This window comes from Engystomops pustulosus, chromosome 4 (genome assembly GCF_040894005.1).
Source record: "Engystomops pustulosus chromosome 4, aEngPut4.maternal, whole genome shotgun sequence".
In the NCBI taxonomy this organism is placed as follows: Eukaryota; Metazoa; Chordata; class Amphibia; order Anura; family Leptodactylidae; genus Engystomops; species Engystomops pustulosus.
Window position 1 is genome coordinate 215,385,295 of NC_092414.1, and position 27,057 is coordinate 215,412,351.

The window sequence follows — 27,057 nt, forward strand, 5'->3', positions numbered from 1 at the left end:
ATACTGAGGTTTACGTTGTCAGGTTTACTGCACATTAGAGCTTCTGGTACTTACATTTTCCTGTTCTTCTCTTTCTCTCTTCCCCTCTTCCTTTTCTTCCTCCTCACATTCTGTTTTGTTATTTTCTTTTATCTATAAGTTTATAAAATCCAAATTATAATCTACTACATTTGCATTGCAGCGAAAAAAATCATCAGTTCCCTAGGAATGTCCACATCCTCCACCCATCAATGCCAACAGAAATAAAAGTTGTAATTCACTTAAAGGGGTTTTCCACCAAAAAGTTAGGCCCTATCCAAAGGAATAACTTACTGATCGGCGGGGGGCTCAGTGACAATTACGAGAATGAGTGGTCTGATGGGGTCCCAGGTACTTCCATTGGACCCTCTCATTGCTCCCCAAGATTGATAGAGCAGACTCACGTCCTCACATGTCTGCTCTGCCCCATTCATCTATATGAATCGAATATATGGTTCTGCTCGTCAATCTCCGTCAGCTCCATAGAGTTGAATGGAGCAAAACGGTCATGTGCGTCCGTCTGCTGCATTAATCTAGGAGAACCAACGAAGGTACCTGGGGTCCCATCGGACCCCTCATTCTCGTGGTCTGTGAGGGTGTTATCACTGAGACCCCCACTGATCAGCAAGTTGGGCCCTATCCTATGGATTGGGCCTAACTTGTATACATGGAAAACCCCTTTAATTATTAAGACATTGGGGCTCATTTACTAAGGGTACGAACTTCGCACATTCGTCGGGTTTCCCGAATATTTCCATTTTGCACCGAATTGCCCCGGGATTTTGGCACACGCAATTGGACAACCCGGAATTTAAAAAAGGTTTTGTGTCGCAAGATCAATCACTCACATGCACCAGGAAGAAGCAGGTGAACTCCGGCGGACCTCAGCGCAGCAGCGACACATGCAGGAACTCGGACGCACAATCTTAGTGAATCGCGCCGGACCCGAATCCTTGTCGGACATCGCACCGTGGGATCGCGCCAGGACCGGGTAAGTAAATCTGCCCCATTGATTTACTTCCTTTATTTATAGCACATGTGGTGGGGGTGCAGCTTTTTCATGCAGAATACTAGGAAACCAGGTTTGCCCCATATTTGTTTTTCTTGTTCCAGATGTTTCTGCAATTATTTGTACCAGGCAGAGGCAATAAAATGAACCTTTTATAAAGATTGAAATAAAAATCTGCACAATTTACCTTAAGGAAATCAGATAAAGCTAAGGAGGAGAAAAAGTAACAATAAAAAAGGTACGCCACAACAGTTCTAAGAAATATTTGTAATTCAAAGTAGGGGGTTTTAAAAAATGAAAAAATATTCACTTTACCAATTGGCTAGAATGGTGATGTTGTTGACAAAGGAGGAAAATAAGACCCAGTTTAATTATTCCAGATAATTACTCAATGGGGCACATTTACTTACCCGGTGTTGGCGCGATCCCCGAGGTGCGTTGTCCGACGAGGATGAAGTCTGGCGCGATTCACTAAGATTGTGCGCCTGATATCCTGCATTTGTTGCTTCCCCGCTCAGGTACACCGGAGTTCCCCCTCGTCTTCCCGGTGTATGTGAATGCTGATCTTGCAGCACAATTTTAATTTTAAATCCCGTGCTTAGTCCTAATCAGTTGGGTTGTCCGATGGCCACGCCCCAATTTGTGTCACATGTAAGTCTGCGTGATTGCGCCAAAATCCAATTGCGTGCACCAAAAACCCCTGTTAAATGCGGAGCAAATTGGAAATAGTCGGGAAACCCGACGGAAGTGCAGTGTGTGGACCCTTAGTAAATGTGCCCCAATAAGTTTAAGTAATTCAATTTCTGACCTTTGGGGAGAGTTCACAGTAGGGTCTTTCTTCTAAAGGAAATTTCTCTGAAAATCAAGGAAGAAATAACTTGTATTAAAATTAGAAGAATATATAAAAGTACAGAGATCACAGAAAAAGAAATGAAACACAATGAGGATTATTTAAGTGCATTAGTGTATGAGGTAACCCCACCCCACCCCCTCTGGCGATCCGGATATATCAGGAGGCTCTGGTAGCACCTGGTATAGAGTTGAGCCTTATCCTGAGCTCAACCCCCCTAATGGGTTTGGTCAATGCTCCCCCACCCAATAAATTAAATAAAAAAAAACAAAAAGTAAAAGGCAAAATTAAAATTGCCAGTAGTCAAATCACACAGACCTGTAGTGTAAAGGTAACGTATGATTAGCGCTGTACAGAGAACACCAATAAAACCCAAAAACCAAAAAACTTGGAAATATTATATTTTGTTTACAAAATTTACAAAAAATTGACCTAAAAATGCATCATAGGTTTACGATAAAATTTTAAAAATTAATGGGAGAATTATATTTACCATTTTCCAATTTTATGTTTTCAGAACTATCAAGTAAAAGAAAACAATGAAAGTCTCAAAAATGTCATGAGAAAAATTTAACTAAAATGTATAGTGAAGAAATTACATATTTTAATAAGCTTTAATCCAGTCAAAAGATTTCAATAACACAATGAAAAAATTATTAATCAGTATCCTATTGGAGGGGTCCATCGTCCAGCACCCCCATAGATCAGCTCTTCGCCATTCTCTGTGTAGGGGCTAGTTCCTGCTCAAACAAATCCATCCAGCTTTGACCACTACACAGAGAACAAAGATGTCCGCCTCCTGTACAATTTCTGTTATTTAGTTGATGATAAATACGGGCCTGAAACTTCCATTTCAACCAATTGTGGGAATTCTGGGAAACAAGTCTCTTAAAATGATAAAAAAGACTTGTATCACAGCAGGTTTTTTTGGGGATCTTTTTGATCTTGATTAAAGAGTGGAAAGGAGTTACAAAACAGATATCAAATACTGGCGGAATCTAGTAGAGAAGATTAGAAGATACAAATCTAAGTCAAGGATTGATAGTATCGAGGCATCAATCTGGAAGGAATGGGAGGTATGAGAAGAGAGAAGAGAAAGTGTTTTGCTTTTTATTTTACTGTATTTTTTTTTCTATTTTTTTGGCATTTAGGCCCCCAACAAGGGGTTTATTAAATCAGAAAGAAATGTAAAGTCTATGCTATAATATGAGGATATTATAAAGCAGAAACAATGTGATTGTGAATAATTGGTATTACCATTTTTGTGATATAAAAATGAAAAAAAAAATTTAGTTGATGAGAGAAACTGACAGGGATCTGGGTGTTGGACCCACAACTATCTAATATTGAGGACCCCATCTGTCAAAATTCTGAAAATGCACTTCACAAGGTTATAGCAATTCTTCAGTAAACCGTATTCTATAAAACCACGATACAGACTCGTACACATACGGTGGACATCAACAATCCACACGTTTTGCCTTGTTCACCTTGCCAAGCCAAAACTCATTGGTCGCCGATGTCCACAGCCAGCCTGCCCCCATGTAGTATACAGCCAGCCTGCCCCCAGTAGTATACAGCCTGCCAGCCCCTAGTAGTATACAGCCTGCCAGCCTTTAGTAGTATACAGCCTTCCAGACCCCATGTAGTATACAGCCAGCCCCATGTAGTATACAGCCAGCCCCTTGTAGTATACAGCCTGTCCCTAGTAGTATACAGCCTGTCCCCATGTAGTATACAGCCTGCCAGCCCCCAGTAGAATACAGCCTGCCAGCCCCCAGTAGAATACAGCCAGCCCCTAGTAATATACAGCCCGTCCCTAGTAGTATACAGCCTGCCCCTAGTAGTATACAGCCTGTCCCTATTAGTATACAGCCTGCCCCTAGTAGTATACAGCCGGCCCCCACAGCACTTAAAAAAAATAAACTTATATACTCACCCTCCCCGATGTCCCCGATGTCAGTGCGTCCCGTCTTCTTTCTTCTCCGCGGCTCCTCTTCTTTCTTCTTGCTTCTCTCATGGCCGCGGCCATGTTTTCTTCTAGCGGGCGCATCTATGACGCGGCCGCTGCTGACGTCATAGTATGCGCGGCCGTATCCATGAGAGAAGCAAGAAGAAAGAAGAGGAGCCGCGGAGAAGAAAGAAGACGGGACGCGCTGACATCGGGGACATCGGGGAGCCGCGCTGACATCGGAGGGTGAGTATATAAGTTTATTTTGTTTTAAGTGGGTACATTTTTTTGTAATAGACTCATGTATAAGCCGAGGGGACGTTTTTCAGCACATTTTTTGTGCTGAAAAACTTGGTATATACGGTAGTAGTTTATGGTGTGCATTCCATTTTATTCCCCTTGTTCTATTTTGTGGTGCTATACTGTAGGCACCTCTATCTTTAATTCCATAGCTGATTGGGTTTGTTTTACTGTGCTTTTCTATATTTTTTGCTACATAAACCTGATGTATTTTGAAAGTTGAGATTATTGTCAGGATCAGTGGTAGTGCATCCATTGTACCACCGCGGACGATGACGTAAGCCGAGACCTGGGAGCAGAGTCTATGTGGTACCCGGTTTTCACCAGAGCCCAGGACAGGCAGCACAGGATTAGAGTCGGGGACGTAGCATTAGGTCAAGGCTGGCAGCGGAGGAGCGTAGTCAGGAACGGAACCATGATCACAACGGGAAATGATACACAGCTTTCCACAGGGAATGAGACAAAGCTTTTTCTATGGCACAAGATACGAAGATCCGGCAGGGTGTGCAGGGAGACGCCGATTTATATAGAATTCTGGGAAAATGGCCAGCGCCAATTAACGATGCGCTGGCCCTTTATATATTCTCAAGCAGGTATGGCCGCGCCCTAGGGGATGGGGACGCACACGCAATTAACGATGCGCTGGCCCTTTATATATTCTGAAGCCGCCGAGGCCCCGCACACGCACGGCCCGGGGTATGGAATCAAGTGCAGGGAGAGAGAACCTTGGTTCTTTCTTCTTTAGGGTCCAGGGTAGCGATGTCTGAAGTGACACTCTCCCTCCGACCTCTCAGTTTGACTAAAGCAAAAGGTGAGTCTTTCCAGCTGATTTACATATCATATTTTGTAATAGTTAACGTCCAAGTTTTAAATTTAAGAGAGAATGTTAGAAAGTATATTTCATAAACCTTCTGATGGTGCTTGTTGTTAAGTGCCGTAAAAGCCAGTGACTAGAGTTGAGAAGACCAAAACCATAATGCTCGGTTTTGTATCAAACTTTGTGGGTTCAGGTCCCTCTGGACCCAACCGTGAACTATATTAGAAGTCTGGGTTTGTCTTAAAATCTGCCCCAAAGCCCCCTTCCCTTCAATTGGTGCTGGCACTGATTGAGGGCATTAACTCTTTAAATGCAAAGCCACTTGGTGGGACCATTTTGGGGAGGATTGTTGCTACTTGATGACATCATCAGAAGCAAAAACCCTCCCCAAAGTGCCAATTCGCAATTTGCGGCGGCACCTATTTAAATGGCGCTGGCAACTTTGCCAATGGCATCTAAACAGTTAACACCCTCAATCCGTACCCGGACCACAACAGGCCATTCGCTCATCACTAACAGTGATAGGTTTTCTTTATAAAATTTTGTGTTTTTTTAATATATTTTTCTATAATTTGATATATTTGTCAGCTGATATTGCTGTACATGGTGAAGAAATAAAAACTATACAAATGTATTGTTTAGGCATGAAAAATTATATTTACCCATTTTTCTTTTTACAAATCACACCTGAAAATATAAGAATTAGAATTAGGATACTCGGAGCCTGGACATGTCTTTGATAACAAAAATAAATACATTTTGGGAAAATAGTGCAGGTACATACATAGAAGGGTTTCATTTGACTTGTGCTCATGATAGCCCCGCTGCTGCTCCTGAGCAGCACGATACATCAAGAGGCTTCAGCCAGACCCTGCCTGGCGTAGAAATAAATGCAGCCGGCAACTTTTCACATACCCTTCACGCCCCTTCATGCCCCACTGGCTTTAAGGTGGCGGATTGGGGTAAATAATGGCAAGTGCTAGCAATAAGCTACCATTTGCGAGTATTTCACGGCTTCTACCCCACTGACATGGCACAGAGGCCCTAGTAAATATGCTCCTTAAAGGGGTTGTCCGAGTTCTGAAAAAAAAAACTCAGGGAGGCCGGGAGGGCGCTGCTTAAAAAAATAAAGTCCTACATACCTTCCGGTGCCGTCTGGTATCCAGCGCTGCTGTCGCTCCGGGTGCTATGTAAACAAACATGGCCGCCGGAGCAGCGCCTATCTGTCCCTATTCACAGCATTGTGAATGCGGGCCGATAGGTTATCGGGTCCGGCCGGATGCTGAGTCCGGAGGGCACCGGAAGGTAAGTAGGACTTTATTTTTTAAGCAGCGCCCTTCCGGCCTCCCTGAGTTTTTTTTCAGAACTTGGACAACCCCTTTAATGTTTTTAAAGGTTTTTTTTTCAATTATTTTTTTTCTAATATTTGGATTAAATTCCATCTTGTCCGAATCGCTTTGCTTATCTATAGTAAAAACCAGCTTGGTCAAATCTCAGATCTCGCCCCTGTAATTAGCATTCAGCTGGTTACACAGTGTCTAAAGCTTATAAACATAGGTAACAGCTCCCCTACTCTATGATCTGCTGATATAGGTGCCACCGCACAGCAGGAAACTCGGTTTGGCCAGTGCATAAATCCAAACCAAAAAACTATCCAGCATCCAAAGACAAATTAAAAACCGCTTAATTTCATAAAGATAAATAAATAGAGCATCCATTGGTAGCTTACACATTTCCAACGAGCAGGGTCTTAATCACAGCATAGACCGGGATACCGAAGGGGTATTGAAAATTTTTGCATCAACAATGGCTACTGGAATACTAAGGTAATCAGACTAGAGATGCTGCATGAAAAATCACAAAAAATATATCCCAAATTCCAGGGGATGTCTAACAATGATCCTTTCACTGGATGACGAAAATTCCTGGATGACAGTATACATGGAAATAATCAAAAATGGTCCTGGATCATTCAGAATTTCAGGGGCCTGTATTATATATTTTTTGTTAAAAAAAAATGAACCTTTTGGCTTTATATCTATTTTTAATCTATTTTTCCATGTTGGATGGTTATGGTTATGTTACAAAGAATTGTTTCCTCTAAATCCCTTCCTCATCCAATCCCTTCCCTTCCTTGGTTGAACTTGATGAACAGTTGTCTTTTTTCAATCGTATAAACGATAACTATGAACTATGAATAGGATGCTGGATAACTTTTTTAGTTTCGATTGAGCTCAATGGTCTTGACTTTTTAGTAGACTGCGAAGCAAAAATCATCCTTAATCTTAAAGGAAATCTAAACCAAACACCTTCAAAAACTCACCTACTATCCTCTCTATTCTGATAGCGGCGGTGGTCTTCGCTAAGCTTGACACATTGGGTAACCTAGAAAATAAGCTAATAAAAGGCAGACCGGAGAACAGGGACAAGATGTCCGATGCTCTGGGCTGCTAGTTATGCACGCCCACTGCGTGACAATCAGGCATGAATAATAAGCAGCCCAGAGCACTGGACATCTCGTCCCCACGCTCCAGCCTGCTTTTCTCTTTTCTAGGTGATCCGGGCAAGATTAGCGAAGACCACCGCCAGGATTGGGATGAAGAGGAGGACAGGCAAGTATGTGTAGTTGTTACTTTCCTTTAACTGGATGTAAGTTGAAAGGTAACATTGATAAAAATATAATCTTACCTGTTATTTTCAGGATGATTATGACCAAACATAAAAGAGCCAAGAAAATTGCGGCAGAGATGGAAATTATAATCACACGACTAAGGTCATCAGTGTCGCTTTGAGATTCTGAAGATTCTGAAGAAATAAATCACATGTATTGTAAACTGTACATGAAACCAAACCATTATAATATATTTGATAAACAATAAGAATAAAGTTTTTTGTGATGTTCATTTAAAGTTTTGCCCATTTAGTCCTGTTATGGTTTTTGGCATCAGTTATTGTGAGCCAGATCAACTCATGGTTTTAGCTAAAAATAACTGATGCAAAAAAACATAATATAATAACTGGGTAGAGAACAGTCCCTTAGTTATTGGTGTGAAAATGAAATCCATTACTTATAGACTGCTAAAGGGAAGGATATCTTTTTACAAAGTAGGGATAGAATTAATACGTTAAACCAAAGTAGTTTAACCTCTTAACGCTCAATGGCGTGTACATATATATATGTCATTGAGTGTTAAGAAAATTTGAAGAGGGCTCACAGACTGAACTCTATTCATACAGACATGGGTTTGTGGTATATTGCAGTAAACACACACCACCCATGATCGGTGCTGCTACAGTCAAAAGCCTGTGGCGCCGCTATCTTTGTTTTGATCCTTGCTCCCCAATGACAGCCTGGGTGTACAGTATGTAAGGCCTGAAGCCATCTCGTTCCTGTCGATCTGTTACAATGTGCCAGTGGCACATTGTAATAGATGTTGTATAAAATTCACATATAGTGCCATACTGCAGTTAGGCAGTATATGTTAGGATCAATCAGACAACCTACAATTAATGTACCCTAGGGGGTTAGAAAAATAGTAAAAAAATGTACAAAAATTGAGCATATGTGGATCTTTTTAAATGGATTCTTTTAGCTTGTTACACTAATAAAGTGTAATTTTTTGTGGTGTTAAATAAAAAATTTTATTAAAAAATGATCAGAAGGTCGTACAGCCCTCAATATACCGTAATAGCAATGAAAGCGTGCGCTCAATGAACCAAAGAAGAGAGTAGACGTGTTTTTTTTGGCAAAATTGAAAGCCGTAAAAACCAAACCCACAAGAAAATGTGAAAAAGTTATAGATTTTTGAATGTGGGGAGTGAAAAATGAATGAAAAATGGCAGCGCCATTCAGGGTTTTAACAGTTTGCTGATTTTTAGTAAGATTTTGGAATGACTTTTGTTGTTTAACACAAAGCAGTCACATACTATATGTCTTTGCTAAAATATAAACATTGGCATAGCCTTTCTATGCCATCCTGTATTATGGCATGTTCATATAACAGAATCTGCAAAATATGTATAAGATTATGGTGGGATTGATGGTCGTACAAGCCATGGTTCAGTCCCAATTCCCGGTGCAGAGCCGGTGATTGCTAATTCTCTGCCTTCTACGTGGGTTGGGTGGAGCAGTGCCGGGATCTGCAGTGGCCCGGTGCGGGTCTTTCCCGGTCTTTCCCGGTGCGTATTGCCTACAACCTGCCCCTGTTCCAGTACAAGTGCCCTGGTGTTAGCCCTCTGATAGATCCGTGGTGTGCCAGGGGGCAGGGACAGAAATGTGCCCATATGTGTCTAATTCCACTGCTGTGCTATCCAACATGGATTTTGCCTAACATGCTACATTTGTCCTCTATCCCCCTAGGTTCTAGGGATTCTGCCATGGATATTCCTAAAGGAATCTGTGTGAATGTTTCCATTAGAATAATAAATAAATTCCTAATGAAAAAAAGTTTGCATTGTTAATTTACCTGTCACAATTAGTCTTGTGCCATTACCATATTGAATTATTTTCTCATGATCTATACTTCCCGTACAAGGTCGGATCATCACAAAGCAGTAATACATGGAGGTGTCTGACATCTCCAGTCCTCGTATGTGGAGATCCGCTGCTCGGATTATTCCAGTTCTCCCTCTATAATTGGGATGGACCATTTCTTTGTAGGGGTGGTAGACATATGGACCACTTATGTTACCCGCTCTCCAGTAAATATCTACCCACAGGACATCATTCTCCATGCAGGGACTGTAGGAGCAGCTTAGTGTCACTGACTCTCCTCTGTGTCCTGTGATGTTGTACAACTGTGTGACATTGAATGGTGCGGAGGATGGAGGATCTATAAAAACATACAGATAAAACATACAAAATAATTTAAATATACGAATTCTAAAATCAACTAATTAAACTAGATTTAAGAGAAAACCCATATTACACAGGCACAAAGACTGATTCATATCTAGTAGTCAATGCACGTTGTGAGCATTTCAGATTCTTTATGCAAACAAGAACAAGAAAAGTTCTGTTCCAACTAATTTAAAGAACCATTCACAGTTTTGCAGGTAGAAGTAGTTTGTACTTAGACACACATGGCTTCATGTTTGAGAGAAACACAGGCTTCCAGCATCAATCTGTAGAAGAACCTTCAGAGGGAACTGTCCACATGAGAGCTGAGAGTAACCCAAAATATAAATTGTGGTTTTGCAAACCTATTGTTTCAAATCTTTTATATAAAGGGAACCTATCACCACATTTTTCACAAATAAATTTAGTGACAGGTCCCCTTAACGTCGGCCCTGACATTTATATACACATATAGGGGCACATTTACTTACCCGTCCCTGTGCGATCCCCAAGGTGTGCTGTCCGACGATCCTGCACAGCTGCCGTGATTCACAAAGATCGTGTGCCCGAGATCCTGCTCAGGTCTGCCGGAGTTCACCTTCATGTTCCCGGTGCATGTAAGTACTTGGTATTGCGACACAATTAAACTGTTAAATCCCGCTCATTGTCCGAATCCGTCGGATCCACCCCCCGATATGTGTTGCGTGAATCCCGGTGCCGATGCGCCAAAATCTGATCGTGTGCGCCGCAATCCCCGGAGCGATCCCCGAAAACGTCGGAAAACCCTACAGAAATGCGGGCACGGGTCCTTAGTAAATAAGCCCCACAGTATTTACAAAGCAAATATGCTACTGTATAGTATATACCGTATATACTCAAGTATAAGCCAACCCGAGTATAAGCCAAGGTAGCTATTTTTGGCTCTAAAAACTGGAAAAATTTCTAGACTTGGGTATAAGCGTAGGGTGAAAAATCCAGCAAATACTCTCTAATAGAATGTCCAGTAGCAGCCTCCCCTTATCAATAAAATGTCCAGCAGAGCCCCCCTTTAATAAGAAATGTCCAGTGGAGCCCCCGTTTAAGAAATAGTCCAGCAGAGCCCTCCTTTAATTATAATATCCAGCACTTCCCCTGATAAAATAATAAACTTAGTTCTCATCTCCGGCGCTCACCCCCAGCATCCTCTCCTCCCCCGGCTCGCCTTCTCAGTTCGGCTCTGGCTACAGTTTCTGTATTTTATTATGTAGAGGCTGATTACACTACAATTACATATTTTTGATGCCAACTTTTTAGTTTCCACTTTAAAACAATAAAATTCCTTTACCTGCGATGGTCAGTTCTGTGCCGTATCTGCTTTCTATATATCGTCCACTACTGTAGGTCACACGGCAACAATAATGGGATTGTGCGCTGCTCTGTACGCGGTGTATACGGAGAGAGAAGTCCTCAGAAACATTCACCAGTGAATATCGAGACTCATCGTCTGTGATGTCCGGTGCTGGGGGCCACGTGGAAATCATTTTGTTATTACCGATACATGCTGTATAATTTCCAATATACCATGTCACTTTTGTAACCTTCTCCGGGGTCTTCAGTGGGTGGTGACAGGGGACGACCATCTCTTCTCCTGGGACAGCGATCAGCTCCTCCATCTGAGATAAAGATTTCCCATCTACAAACAGAATCCATGAGATTTACATGTATTACACAAGGTTAATGAAGCCTGGGAAGTGTTTTGGCTGAAAACGGGGGTGTGTGGCTTGTTTCCAGGGCCGGATTAAGGGAGGGTACAGTGCGACTAGAGGTAGATGGACATGAAATATAGGGAGGTCATAGGGAAAATAATGTAAAATAATTTATTAGTACATAGGAGAACATTGTAAAAGTCACTTAGAACCAGTTCTGGATGTCTGCAGTGGAGCTAACTCTCCTATCGTGGCCGCTGGAGTTTGAGGTGAAGGGAGGGTGCGCATGCGCACTGGTAGGTACATACCGGGCTTGTGTACTCTGAGATTATGTTTGGTGCCGTGGTTAAGCGATTTAGGTAGTGCATCCACCGACTATGACCGGTTCTAGTTTACATAGCTCGGTGGTATTGGGGAGTGGAGAAACTGAAGTGATTGGACTGGATTGATGATGGGGTTATATTATTACGGTATGGTCTAATGAATGGGGGTTATATTCTTATGTGGGATAAGATAGGGTAAAAGGGTACCAACATTCAACCCTTGCAAATGGAATTTATACTTAATAATATCAAATTGATCTTAGAACACAATACCTTTACCTTTTTGTCCACAGTGTACCATTAAAATAAGGGAACGGCAATGGGAACACACTTTGCTACAACAACATATTCGTGGGCGAATTTGAAAGCAACTTCATTTTGTGCAACTTACAATTCTCTCATAAAATCTAATTCTAAGATATATTGACGATTTGTTTGTCATTTGGCATCAAGAAAGTAGAATTAATCCATGAAATTAACCTCAATTCCAGGCCTTCAAGGTCACCCTGAATTCTTCACCCAAAACACAGTAGAAACAGTACCCAAGCCCGGTATCTACCTACCAGTGCGCATGCGCACCCTCCCTTCACCTCTATGTAAACTCCAGCAGCCACGATAGTTAGAGTTAGCTCCACTGCAGAGCTCCGGAACTGGTTCTAAGTAACTTTTACCATGTTCTCCCCATTACTAATGTCATTACTTTACATTCTTTTTCTTATGTCCTTTATTTCATGTCCATCTTGCTCTAGTACCGTACCATGTTCGCTCCATACCCCAGGTTTTAAACCCTGTAAACCATACTATTAGGAACACCAGAGGTTAGTTTTTCATTACAGTGCTGCTATCTAGCAACTATTCAAGCCATTCACCCAATGTACTTAAACTTGGACTAAAATAATTGATATTCTCCAACATTGTATTTATTTATTGATAGCATTTTTATGTTTTTTTGCAAATATATGTATTGTCTGTAAAAGTGGGTAAAACAACTACACTTATAATTATAAACCTTTAACACAGAGGCTCCGCCTGTATCTGTTCTGAAACGGTGTGAATGTTTTTTATAAAGAATTTTATGTTTTATATCCTTTACCACATACCCATGCCTGAATATTTTAATACGTTGTTCTTTTATCGCTATTTGTTTCTACCAGTCTACTTTTTATGCCAATATTTTAGTTGGACCTGATGAAGGGAACGGTGCATTCCTGAAATGTGTCTGAATACTAAGGTAGACAAGTGGCAATATTTTCCTTATCCCATCCTGGAAAATGTATTTGCACATTGAGGAGGATACAGAGGGGGTACACAGGGGCTACAGAGGGGGTCTTAGATTGGAAAGTCTTCCTAAGGAGGCTTCTTATTTCCTAGACAAAAGTTGTCAGTACAGTTTCATCTTTATGATAAATAACATTAACAGACCCCCAGATCCCAGAAAGAGGAATACAAAGTCAAAAAGTCTCAGTCCATAGTCTAAAGAGTCTTTCAGAAGCCTAGTGACTTCCTTTAATACAAGACCTACATATACAGTATATGGTCACATTTTTTTGAGCTCTATAGGATTTAAAGTTTAGGATACAAAATCTGTATTATTACCTGCAAAAGTAAGAGTCGTCCCATATATGTCAAACCAGCTGAAAGCCGTGGAGGTGGTTGTATATACAGTTTCTATACAGCAGAAGGTGACTCCATCTGTAGCTTTCAGTCCTCGGATTGTGATAGATCCCGTCCGGTTCTCAGGATTATTCACCACAGAGATCCGGTCTTTATACTCATCATCTACAATATTCCCAGAAGGGTCAGTGATATTTTTGGTGATTTTGGAGCAGTACCGTCCCTCTGCTTTACCCCAAGTTACTATAATCTGTGACTTCCGTCTGTAGTAATCAGGATATGTGTAAGAACATGGAATGGTGACTGATTCTCCTTCCTTCACGTAGAGAACTTTTGGTTGGTAAACACAGGTGTATTTTGTCCAGCAGATCCCTGGAATGGACCACAAAGGTTAATGGATCTTATTATTCCATAACATCATGATTTACAATAAACATTTTATTAATTATAATCCACAGAAAGCTCACCCGCATCTCCCACTTGTACTCTAAATAGTATGACCTCATACACCCCTGTATGGGGGTCGCAGGTAGACATTTCATATACCCACTATGCCACCTTTGGAACACTCACTGTCAGGGCAGAGGAGAAAGGGGTTGAGAGCTCTAATACTGAACCCCCATACTACTTAATGGCAGTTCTCAACTGAGCATTCCCGAGACGATGTAAAAGGAAGGGAAGGGAAAAATTAAGACAAAACAAGGTCACCTAACTGGGTCAAAACCAAGTCAAGACAAAATCACAAACCGAAGAAGTTACTAATACACGAGAAAGAATTCAGAAATCAGGTCTTTGGCAGAGCAGTAGTAGCTCTGCTATGTACCGGAGAGAATACATACAGTAACATGATTTGCAACACAGTTTCAGAACCCTTGCCTGTCTTTAGCCCTGCACTGCTAGCAGGAGACATAATACTAGTGGGCACAAATATTACAATAACTAATCTTCATCCCCCACAACAAAGCTCTAACCTCTGTACTCTAAAAAACCAAAGAAACTGCAAGTATCTACAGAAAGTTTTTTCATCTCACATGTGGCTCTCCAGCTACACTAGACCCCTTACTAGACACACCATCGGTGGCTCACATCCAGCTTATTAATATCCAGCATTATCAACATATAGATATTCCATTACTCTACTGTACTTTTTTTATAATAATATGTTTATCGAAGGTTTTCCAAATTTCAAATAAAGATAAAACAACAAGAAAAGAAAAAAAAACCAAAAATGAAAGAACCACAATGCAATAAAGTAGCGGCATAAAATGCACAATTCTTAAATTACGTAGATTAACAGTGGCACAATAGGATCAGTCTGTATCATTAATAAAAATATAAAATGAGAAGTATCCTAGTAAATTACCAGCAAAATAACGAAGAAGGAAGTTAAGCAAAACATAACAAAAATAGTAGAGGACATACAACTGACAAGACAAGACACATGGCCGGAAGTTGGGTAAGGGGAGAAGACACAGTCTCAGGTCAATGTGCATCATGGGTGAGCCAATAGGAGTCCTAAGGGTCCCAGGTAAGCTGGAACTTATCAGTAAGTGTAGCTGTGAGGTCTTCTAAAGATCTAACTTCTTTGATTGGAGAATACAGCTTGTATGTGGAAAGAGGAGAGACCTGTTGCCAATGTTTTGCAGCTGTCAAAGGATTGTACATTTCATTCTGCACCTGATAACATCACAAGCTGAAAATATAAACTTAATAAGGTACTTTGGGCATCCTCCCCATCAGTCTGGGGATCCGTCATATGATACACTTGGAACTTAAATTAGCCCTCACTAGATCCGGACCACCTCCGGCACTTGACCTGATGTGCAAAACATCTAAAGTTCTGATATGCCGATCTTAACCAAAAGGACAGTTCTAGTTCTAAGTTCATCATATTGATTCAGTTTTGTCTGTGTTGCTTAATTAGCATAAAAAACAAATATCAATTCAATGGGGCAGAATTACTTACCTGGTCCTGTCGCGATCCCGCGGTGCGCTGTCTGACGAGGATTCGGGTCTGCCACGATTCACTATGGTTGTGCGTCCAATTTCCTGCATCTGTCCCTCCCCCGCTGAGGTCCGCCGGAGTTCACCATATTCTTCCCGATACATGTAAGTGCTGATCTTGCGACACAATTTCATTTTTAAATTCCGGCGTACACCCCCCCCCCCCCCCCGATTTGTGTCACATGCAAGCCGGGGCTGATACGCCAAAATCCGATCGCATGCGCCAAGAACCCAGGGCAATTCAGGGCAAAATGGAAATATTTGGGAAACCCGACGGAATCGAGGTCCCGCTGACCCTTAGTAAATGAGTCCCAGTATGTTAAAACTCCCACAAGCCCTGAGGACAATACTGAGGTCTTCCAGAACTCCCACCCACAAGTAGCTGCAGATACACGTTACTCCCACATTTTACAGGTAGCTACATAGTCATTTCTAAATATTGCATATGCATAACTTTCATGCATGTTGGGCTCATACATGGTTTGGACACAGAAAAGTTTCTGCAACTTTTATCTTCTTCTTCTAAAGAGAATTCTGTAAGAAGGGCTTTGAACCTTTAAATAAGGTCATCAACTTCATAGATCTCATTATCTCAGTGATCAGAATTTGGAGCACTAGAGCCAGAGAACTAAACATGTCGTCCCCGGAGCCTTCACATAGGACTTGAAACCCATCATGGAGAGGTCCTATCCCTTCACAATGTCCACGTGGTGCAGAAGAACAAATTTATAGCAGCTGCACATCTCCTAATTAAAGTCTGGTGCAGAAGCTCTATGACCCTACTTAGGACACAGCCAACTATAAGCCACCAGCAAACCACATATAGCCAGAACAATAATAATTATTCACATCATGACAATGTTTCTACCATTGGTTAACTGTTCAACATCTCTGGATTTATGATCTTTCAGATCTCCTGGATATATTTGTTATTGGTGGTAAGGGGTGTGCAAGGTCTTGTGAGGGAAGTTGAGAAGAAACTTTTTACTTGTCTCCAGTAACCCCTTTAACCCTCACATACTCTTCATATATTACCTATACAATGTTACATTCTCTATTACATATCTTACCATGGAGGCAAAAGAAGAGGAGGAGGGAAAGTCTCATCGTAGATGGTGGAGGATCTGGATGAAGGACAGAAGTTATGGTGATGAGCAGAGGTGATCAGGCGGCTCGCACTTTGTTGCTTCTGTAATATTCAGTTCGATGAAGAAAGAGGAAGAGGGTGGAAGAGGAAGTCACGCACAGAAGCCTAGAGAGAGAAATACTAGAAATAATTATAATAATAATAATTTGAATTAGAATAATTAGAAATAAATTTGCAGATTTTAAAAGTAACGTTATTTCTAGTAGAAGGAAAAACTTCCTGTATGACTCTATGTGGAGGTGTATATTGTATGGTTACACATAAGGAAAAGAATACAAACCCTCAATACACTCGGATCATGAGCCTGAAATTGGTCCTTTTGTCTCTTTCCATTGGGCGAGGGGCTTCCACTTCTTAGGATAGAACTTACAAATATCTTATCTCTAAAGATCTTACGGAAGATCTTAAAAGATGGAAAAACCTTCCCTTGAACCTGTCAGGAAGATGTTGGAAATGAAATTCTTGCCAAAACTTTTATACCCGGATCAAAACTTACCTAAGGTTATAACCCCTATAGAGATGAAAAAATTAAACCATGATAAACATACATATTTATGGAGAAATAAACTGTTTAGAAATGTATTAAGTATCAAAGGGCGGCCTATCGGTGGCGGATATCACCAGATACTACTGGGCAACACATTTGCGACGCATTCCAGCATGGTCCACCTTGCTGGCATTCTCCAAATGGTTGGAGATAGAGAAATTATGGTTGTCTCATTTTCACCCTAACTCTTACCTCTGGCCTAAAGAGGCGCCTACATTGCCTGACCCCCAATTAGGCCCTATTTCATTTACGATTAAATTGTGGAGGGCCTGTGTGACCAGGTTCCCACTGGTATCTCAGTGTTCTCCTATGCAATCTTTCTTACACACCCCCCTTATGCAACAGGCCAGGGTTGGACAGGAAATTAAACCCTGGCATGAGAAGGGATTGTTTAGATTCGCAGACATTGTAGACTACCGAGATAGGAAGATTTTGCCTTTTCCTGCCTTACAGGATAAATTCCATCTCCCACATGCGGCCAATTTCCACTATATTCGAATTAGGCACTTCTTACAGTCCCTGAACAGTACTGAGATGGTTTCGGCACCCACCACGTTTGAGCACATTTGCAAAACCGCTACCCACACCTCTGGTCTTATATCAGATATCTATATGATGCTATTACACCCAAGCTCAGATGACCCTATCGCGCACCCATACATGGCCAAGTGGGAGAGCATAGTGGGGGAACCAATATCTCAAGACACATGGCAGCTGATTTGGAATAGAGCAGCTAAAACTTCCTTGTGTGCTACACATAAGGAGAATCAATACAAGCTGATGTTGCAGTGGTATCATACCCCGTCCTTATTACACAGATTATTTCCAGACACACCAGATACTTGCTGGCGATGTGGCTCGACTGGGGGAACTCTTCAACACATCTTCTGGATGTGTCCATTGGTGCAGCCTTTTTGGCAGGAGGTAAAGTCTCTCCTCCGGGAGGTCGTAGCGGTGGAGATTCCACTATCCCCATTATATTATTTGCTGAACGTCTCTCCTCAGCCCATGGCCAAGTCGGCTACAAAATTGAGCCTACACATACTCACAACTGCAAGGTGCCTGATAGCGCAATTCTGGAAAAGGCAAGCTCCCCCCTCCCGAATGGACTTACTCTCTAGGCTAAGGGAAACTCGCAGTATGGAATATCTGACTGCCTCCTTAAATAATTGTATCCCATTGTTCGACAAAACTTGGGAACGTTGGGATCGCTATTGGATAGAAGAGCGGGCAGGAGGAGGAGAGTGATGTGGTCACCCCTTTTGTTTCTATCCGAGTGTTAATTGTTGTCATGGTGAGTTTGTATGACTGTCTTTTGTTGGTACCCCCCCCCCCCCCAACCCCTCTAGACCGATTAGGCATGGAGTTGATGCTGTCCTTGGTAATTGGTTAACTGCCAGGAAAACATTGCACTGTCAGGCTTTGCACCCCGTTATGCAAATGGAAAATTTAAGCTGTTAATATCTTTTGGGAAACAACTTGTCTTTCGGTTGTATTATTATTGAAAAACTTCAATGTGAAATATGTGCATGTTAACTTCTTTTGTTATATTTCTTTGAAAATGATAATAAAAATACAATTATATATATATAAAAAAAAGAAATGTATTAAGTTACAAAAGTAAAGGATTGAAGGGGCCTAGATGTTCCCATCTTTAAAAGATTGGCTAAGGGGAGACATTAAAAATTACACTGTCAAAAGGAAAGAGGAGACCTCCAACTCTGTACATATAAGCAGTTTAATTCCAATTTCGAAAATGAAAAAATAAATAAAAAACATATTTTATTAAATGACACCATCTCCGCTTGGAAGACCATCCATAGCATCCTAAAAATAGAAAGGGGCCTAAAGAAATTTTTTTAAATCTGGGACCTTAAAGAAGACCTGTCACTGGAATTTTACCCCTCACACCAGTAACACATGCTGGTAAAGGGTTAAAAATCATCCCCATATCAACGAAAAATTATCCACCTTTGAGGCTCTGTACCTTAATTACTGCAGTTTTTCTAATATGCAAATTAATATAGATGAGTCATATTCTGATTAGAAGAGTCATGTTCTCTCCTTGCTGCCAGTAGACCAAGCCTCCTTATTTTGATTGACAGCTCAGTGTCTCTCCAAATCACAGCCTGAGAAGACGTATTTAGCAGTGAGTGCTGTGCGGAAAACTGCAGGTCTTGTCACCATTTTAACTCACCCCGTTTTGGGTTGGGACAAGTGGTGGTGGGCGGAGCCACACACCAGTGGGCAGAGCCAAAGTAAATAAAGGAAAAAAAAGTTTGGGGAAAGATCCTAATGATAGGAAAAGGCAGATTTAAGCTGGAACGCCAAAAATAGGAAAGACACAATTTTGATGCTGTATTTTGTAACAGCGATTCCGGCAGAATACCGGTAAAATCCTTTCTGTAGTATAAAAAGGGAACATTTTTTATGTCCAAAAGAAAGAGACTTTTCAGAACAAAGGGAAAATAAACAGACGTAGTGCGAAATTATCAGGTCATGGACAGACTCATTAACACATCTTGTCAGGATGTGTTTATTTATAATGTCTCCGACACTGTGTGTCGCGGCTGCAATATCAATTGGCCACATTTATCATAAACAGTGCACTGTGTACTATGTGCAGTTACCTGTGTAGTGTGTAGGGGGCGCTAGATTCAGGATTTCGCGGTCCCGTTCTTCCTGAATCTGGTGCCTCCAGCACAGCGTCGACAGAATGCACCAATTTTTCTTTGGTGCACCTTTAACAAGGGGCGTGCAACACAATACTGTCAGCCTTTGCATGATAAATGTGTTGCACAGTCCAACTGAGCACCGGAGCGCCCCCAATTTTGTGTTGCATCAGGTATATTGAGCACCGGACACTTTATAAATACCTGTTCAAGCAGTTTACAAGGAAATGAGCGTTCAAAGTTCGAGAGAAACCTGGTGCAGGGGTTTTAACCCCTTAACGCTCTGCGCCGTAGCTCTACGGCACAGAGGTATAAGGAGTGTATGAAGAGGGCTCACGGGCTGAGTCCTCTTCATACAAAGGTGGGGGTTTTTGCATTTTGCACAAAACCCCCACCGCTAATAACCGCGGTCGGTGCTTGCACCGATCGCGGCTATTAACCCTCTCAACGCCGCCGGCAAAGTCGCCGGCGGCGTTTAAAAGACGGCAGCGCGCGGGCGCCACCATCTTTTTTCCAATCTCCGCACCCCCGAACGTCATCGGGGGGGGGGCGGCGATCGGTTGCCATGGTAGCCTCGGGTCTTCTTTTGACACGAGGCTACATGGCTTATGCAGGTTCGTTACAATGAGCCAGTGGCTCATTGTAATGTATGACCTGCAAAAATGCCATATATTGCAATACTGTAGTATTGCAGTATATGGTAGGAGCGATCTGACCATCTAGGGTTAATGTACCCTAGATGGTCTAAAAAATAGTGAAAAAAACAAGAAAAAAAAAGTTTAAAAAATAAAAAAAATTAATAAAATATTAAAAGTTCAAATCACCCCCCTTTCCCTAGAACGGATATAAAACATAATAAACAGTAAAAATCACAAACATATTAGGTATCACCGCGTCCCAAAATGCCCGATCTATCAAAATATAAAAACGGTTACGGGCGGCGGTGACCTCCGAGACGGGAAATGGCGCCCAAATGTCCGAAATGCGACTTTTACACCTTTTTACATAACATAAAAAATGAAATAAAAAATGATCAAAAGGTTGCACAGACCTCAAAATTGTAGCAATGAAAACGTCGCCTCATTTCGCAAAAAATGACCCCTCACACATCTCCGTGCGCCAAAGTATGAAAAAGTTATTAGCGTCAGAAGATGGCAAAAACATTTTTTTCTTTTTTGTACACATTCGTTTAATTTTTGAAAATGTATTAAAACACAATAAAACCTGTATAAATCTGGTATCACCGCGATCGTACCGAGCCAAAGAATAAAGTAGGTGTGTTATTTGGAGCGAAGAGTGAAAGTCGTAAAACTGAGCCCACAAGAACGTGACGCACGTGCGTTTTTTTTTCAATTTTTCCACATTTGGAATTTTTTTTCAGCTTCGCAGTACACGGCATGTTAAAATAAATAACATTACGGGAAAGTAAAAATTGTTACGCACAAAATAAGCCCTCACACAGGTCTGTACACGTAAAAATGAAAAAGTTATGGATTTTTGAAGTTGGAGAGCAAGAAATGAGCCGAAAAACCCTGCGCCCTTAAGGGGTTAATAAATGTGGGCCAGTGTCCTCCTTCTCTCTCTCTCTTTGTATCTCTCTTCTTTTTGGATGTATAGATCTGTAAACCTCATCTTTTTGTACGTTTCAAAGGAATTCGATAAAACTAGTTGTTGTATTATCTGCTTTTTTTTTCTGTATTGCAACTTTAACATGAGAAACAGCTCATTGGGTTTTTATTTCAGAACTTCCAGGAATAGTAAGTTCCTCAATGTAACTGAGCAGCAAAAAAGAATATGACCCTAGATGGAAGCGTGAGACTCGTGTGATGACATATATGTGTAGAGGCGATAATATCGGAAAATCTATGTCATTGCACTGAGGAAGACTCTTCCCAATGGGAGTAGGCTACGCAGTAGGTCAACACTCACATGGATCTCCGAACATCAAGACTAGAGATGAGTGAGTATACTCGTCCGAGCTTGATGCTCGTTCGAGTATTAAGGTACTCGAAACGGCTCGTTGCTCGGACGAGTATTTCCCCTGCTCGAGATCGAGCATTTAATTAAAAAAACACAGTGAAGAACAATGAAGAATAGAATAAAAACAGTGAACACAGTGAACACAGGATCATTTAAGTGAAAAACACAGTAAAGAACACAGTGAAGAATAGATTACAGATGTTCGGCACATCTGCTTACTTGTCGGAAGATACGCGCGGAACGGTGCGAACAAAATAGCATGTGAAGAACAATATATATGTGTGAAGAACACATTGAAGAACACGGTGAGCAGGACAGAGACACCGGGGAGCAGCACAGAGACACCGGGGAGCAGCACAGAGACACCGGGGAGCAGCACAGAGACATCGGGCAGTGGCACGGAAACATCGGGCAGCGACACGGAGCGGCACGGAGACATAGGGGCACGGAGACATAGGGGCACGGAGATATAGGGGCACGGAGACATCGGGGCATGGAGACATCGGGGCACGGAGACATCGGGGCACGGAGACATAGGGGCACGGAGACATAGGGGCACGGAGACATAGGGGCACGGAGACATAGGGGCACGGAGACATAGGGGCACGGAGACATCGGGGCACGGAGACATTGGGGCACGGTGACATCGGGCAGCGGCACGGAGACATCAGGCAGCGGCACGGAGACATCGGGGCACGGAGACATCGGGGCACGGAGACATCGGGGCACGGAGACATCGGGGCACGGAGACATAGGGGCACGGAGACATAGGGGCACGGAGACATTGGGGCACGGAGACATCGGGGCACGGAGACATAGGGGCACGGAGACATAGGGGCACGGAGACATCGGGGCACGGAGACATCGGGGCACGGAGACATAGGGGCACGGAGACATCGGGCAGCGGCACGGAGACATCGGGGAGACTTCAGTGGAAGAAGAGCAGCGGATCCCGGGACAGCGTATCTCCCGACAAGTAAGCAGATGTGCCGAACATCTGCAATCTATTCTTCACTGTGTTTTTCACTTAAATGATCCTGTGTTCACTGTGTTCACTGTTTTTATTCTATTCTTCACTGTTCTTCACATCTGCTAAGTTGTCGGGAGATAATATACGCGCGGAACAGTGAAGAATAGATTGCAGATGTTTGCATACATCTGATCACTTATCAGAAGACATTCTTTTTCAATTAATTAACACATTTTATTCCCGAACCATGGTCCCTTTGAAAAATGCTCGAGTCTCCCATTGACTTCAATGGGGCTCGTTATTCGAGACGAGCACTCGAGCATCAGGAAAAGTTCGTCTCGAATAACGAGCACCCGAGCATTTTAGTGCTCGCTCATCTCTAATCAAGACCCTTTAATCACTTTAAACATCTAGTTCTATAACTTTTTTTTTTACATTTGAATCAATGTAGGAGGTTAACATTTTATATTTTTGTTTACTTTATGTTTTACATACTGTATAAATCTGTTTTATATATTTTATACATCACATTTTTATCATTTTTTGATTTTGTATTTATTGATGCTGATTTCAGGTTGTTAGTGGTTATTAAAAACCAAAAAAAGGCCCCATAAGCAGTCTCAACCGCCCTCCAAAATCCAATACTACCAAACACCAAAGACAAAGGGCTTAGAAAGATAATAGTTATACTTTATTCAGATAACAAAATAATACATATAAACAACTTCCAAAAGGCCCCTCCCTCCTTCACATGCACCAACGTCCGAAAATGTGCCAAAAAATACATTTCAAATACATAATAGGGGTCATTTACTAAGGGCCCGATTCGCGGTTTCCCGACGTGTTACCCGAAAATTTCCGATTTGCAGTGATTTCCCCTGAATTGCCCCGGGATTTTGTCGCACGCAATCGGATTGTGGCGCATCGGCGCTGGCATGCACGCGACGGAAATCGGGGGGCGTGGCCAAACGAAAACCTGACGGATTTGGAAAAAACGCCGCATTTAAAACAAAAAATCTGTCGCGGAGCTTGCACTTACCTTCACTCAGCCCGGCTCGGTGAACTCAAGCGCGTTCCGATGCTTTTCAGCGCAGCAGAGGCAGAGGAACTACCTTAATGAATCCCGGCCGGACCCGAATCCAGTGCAGAGAACGTGCCGCTGGATCGCGAATGGACCGGGTAAGTAAATCTGCCCCATTATGTCCAAACGTAGGACTTGTGTAGGGAAGATAGACCTATTGTCAGGTTCGCTAGGGAGATTGCTGGGACTTCTGGTTCTTATGGTGGTACCAGCAGCGTTCTCCGAACCCCGGCACGTATCCGCGCAAACTCCACCTCTCGTCCTGGGCAGCGGCTGCTAAGATCTCGCGCTGTCTAGGAGGGGCTGGGACTTTGAACCTCTGCTTGGTGCCTGGTTGTTCTGCACCATGAGGGGTTAATTCCCAGATGCTGTCCAGCTCCTATCAGGTTCTGGAGGTGGAGTTCTGGCTGCATAAATTGCAGCTTCACTAGTCACCTGTGCCAGTGTTTGAAAATCCCTTTCTCCACTCGCTGCTGCTAGGTTGTATTGCTCAGTATCTGTATCTGTATTGTTGTGACCTTGGCTCGTTTTTGACTTTGACTCTTTGCTTACTGATTTTGCTATTGACGTACCCTCTCGTTGTGACTCCGGCTTGTTTATGATTCTTTTGTGTTTTATGTTTGTCAGTCTGTTTGTGTTTCCCTTCCCGCACTTATCCAGCGTATCTCGAGTCTTCAAGTAGTCGCCCCACGGTTTAGCGTGGGGGGGCTATAGGAAGGGACAGAGGTTGGGGCAAGCTCAGGGCACACTATCCCCTGTCTTTTGTGTACCAATCTTAACACCTATGTGCAATAAAGCAATACAAGAGTGTAGAAAGCCACAGCACTCGGTACGGTTCAATTCCAAGTCGTCTTTATTATAGCATCATCGGGCATAAAATTGCAACGTTTCGATTCCAGATTCATCTTTCTCCACTCTTATGCTGTCTATGGGACTCTGAGCACCGGATCCCCAGCTGCGAGCACCACCCAAATTTTCTAGGAGTATCCAGGATTGCTGTTCTTTCTTCTTTTTTCAATAAAGCAATACAGTCACCCGGAGGTAGCATCCGGTACTGGCAAATGTCAGAAATGCAGGTCACGCTTACCCAAAGGCATTATGAAGAGGGCACGGAGGCAGTCAGAGGGAGGGCCAACAGGAACAACCCGACGCGCGTTTCGCACTGATGCTTCGTCACTGCCTGCGAAAACACGCGTCGGGGTGTTCCTGTTGGCCCTCCCTCTGACTGCCTCCGTGCCCTCTTCATAATGCCTTTGGGTAAGCATGACCTGCATTTCTGACATTTGCCAGTACCGAATGCTACCTCCAGGTGACTGTATTGCTTTATTGCACATGGTCTATCCTCCCTACACAAGTCCTACGTTTGGACATAATATGTATTTGAAATGTATTTTTTGGCACATTTTCGGACTTTGGGCATGTGAAGGAGGGGGGGGGGGGGTCATAGGTACTCTGTGTCAGTCCCATTTCCACCTGGGACATTTTGATTCCCCTTATATTTTGACTTTCAGGAATCCCTTTTGGAAGTTGTTTATATGTACAGGCAGTCCCCGGGTTACATACAAGATAGGGTCTGGAGGTTTGTTCTTAAGTTGAATTTGTATGTAAGTCGAAACTGTATATTTTATAATGGAAGTTCTAGACAATTTTTTTTCTTTTGCCCCAGTGACAATTGGAGTTTCAAAATTTTTGGTGTAATTGGACCAAGAATTATCAATAAAGCTTCATTACAGACACCTTACAGCTGATCATTGCAGTCTGGGACTATAGTATAGCATCCAGAGAGCTTCACCAGAGGTCACAGTGGGCAGAGCGGTCCGTCTGTAACTATGGGTTGTCTGTAAGTCGGGTGTCCTTAAGTAGGGGACCGCCTGTATTATTTTGTTATCTGAATAAAGTATAACTATTATCTTTCTAAGCCCTTTGTCTTTGGTGTTTGTTAGTGGTTATTATCTTATTCATACTAAGCAAGTTTGAGGCTATGGTTTTATTTTTTATTTGGGATCAATGGAGCTGATTTTATATTGGTATTGGTACTGGCCATACCACTTTTTTAAGGATTTTTTTTAATAACCCCTTATCTCTGCTCCTGTTTTCCGTGTAAATTCCTAGGCCATTTTTCAGATATTTTTTGTCAATTCCTTTTTTGTAACTATAGTTGTAAGGGTCTTGGTTTTTGGAGGACAAAATGTTGTTTTTAATATCCCAATTTTGGGTTTCATAGGCTCTACTGGGGGAACTTTTGTTTTCCCTCTCTGTTCAGGATATTTTAAAAAAGAACACAAATCTGATGATTTTTTCAACTAAAAATTTAAAAAAACATAATAACATGATAAGCAGAAAGTGACAACTGGTCGACATTCCCTTCCAGCTGCCAAATATGGGTCATAACCGAGAGAATAATGCAGTACAAAATTATTGAGCAAACATATAGTCAGAAAAACAGTCAAAAGGTTAAAAGATACCAGAATATAGGTGACAGAATAAACACAGCAAGCCAATGATAAGACTATAGCATGTAAAAGTCACTGCCTTACAAAACCTTATATGAGAATCATAGTCCCAGTCTGGATTGTGATTGGATTAGTCTGACTCAGACCGAGTGGCAATGAGAGCTAGGAGAGATTAACTATTAGTAATGCAGAGCAGAGCTCACAGGGGACAGATGGGTGTGGTGCAAATCAATCAAGTCTACCAGAAAACGGAAGACACAAGTGTCCAGACTTGCATTAGACAGAACAAAACAAATTGGGTGACGTTGATCATAGTTTTTTAGAATGTTTTTGAAGTTTTTTTGCACAGAATTTTGGCACAGTTAGTAAATTTGTTTCTAATTTGTGACCTTTTTGGGTGCAAAAGTCCAGGACTTAGAGGGGTTGAGTGTCTGCACCTTATCTGACATAGGTGGGGCTTATTTACTTATAAGGGTCCGCGGATCACACTTTCGTTGGATTTTTTAAATTTTCGGGATTTGCGCCGCTGTGACAGGTTTTTAACTGGGGATTGTGTCGCACGTGATCGGATTGTGATGCAATTGCGCTTGCTTTCATGCAACAGAAATCAGGGGGTGGGCCGTCGGACGATCCGACTGATTCGGAATGAGCACAGAATTTATTATTCAAATTGTGTCGCAAGACATGCACTTACATACACCAGGAAGAAGATGGTGTACTCCAGGGACCTGAGCGGGGTAGCGGCACATGCAGGATATCGGGCGCATGATCTTAGTGACTCCCCGCATAGGGCATTATA

General features: G+C 42.2%; 1 protein-coding gene across 1 annotated transcript in view; it reads right to left on the bottom strand.

Moving 5' to 3' along the window:
* The window catches only part of LOC140128582 (uncharacterized), a 60,901-nt gene extending 44,291 nt beyond the window's left edge, over positions 1-16,610 (bottom strand). The window contains exons 1-6 of the mRNA XM_072150280.1: positions 16,479-16,610; positions 13,387-13,776; positions 11,107-11,454; positions 9,412-9,777; positions 7,634-7,750; positions 5,608-5,632 (exon numbers count right to left, since the gene is read on the bottom strand). Of these exons, the coding sequence (XP_072006381.1) occupies positions 5,608-5,632; positions 7,634-7,750; positions 9,412-9,777; positions 11,107-11,454; positions 13,387-13,776; positions 16,479-16,515 (1,283 nt within the window). The 5' untranslated portion in view covers positions 16,516-16,610. The remainder of the gene's footprint in view (positions 1-5,607; positions 5,633-7,633; positions 7,751-9,411; positions 9,778-11,106; positions 11,455-13,386; positions 13,777-16,478) is intronic.
* Positions 16,611-27,057: the final 10,447 nt, after the last annotated feature.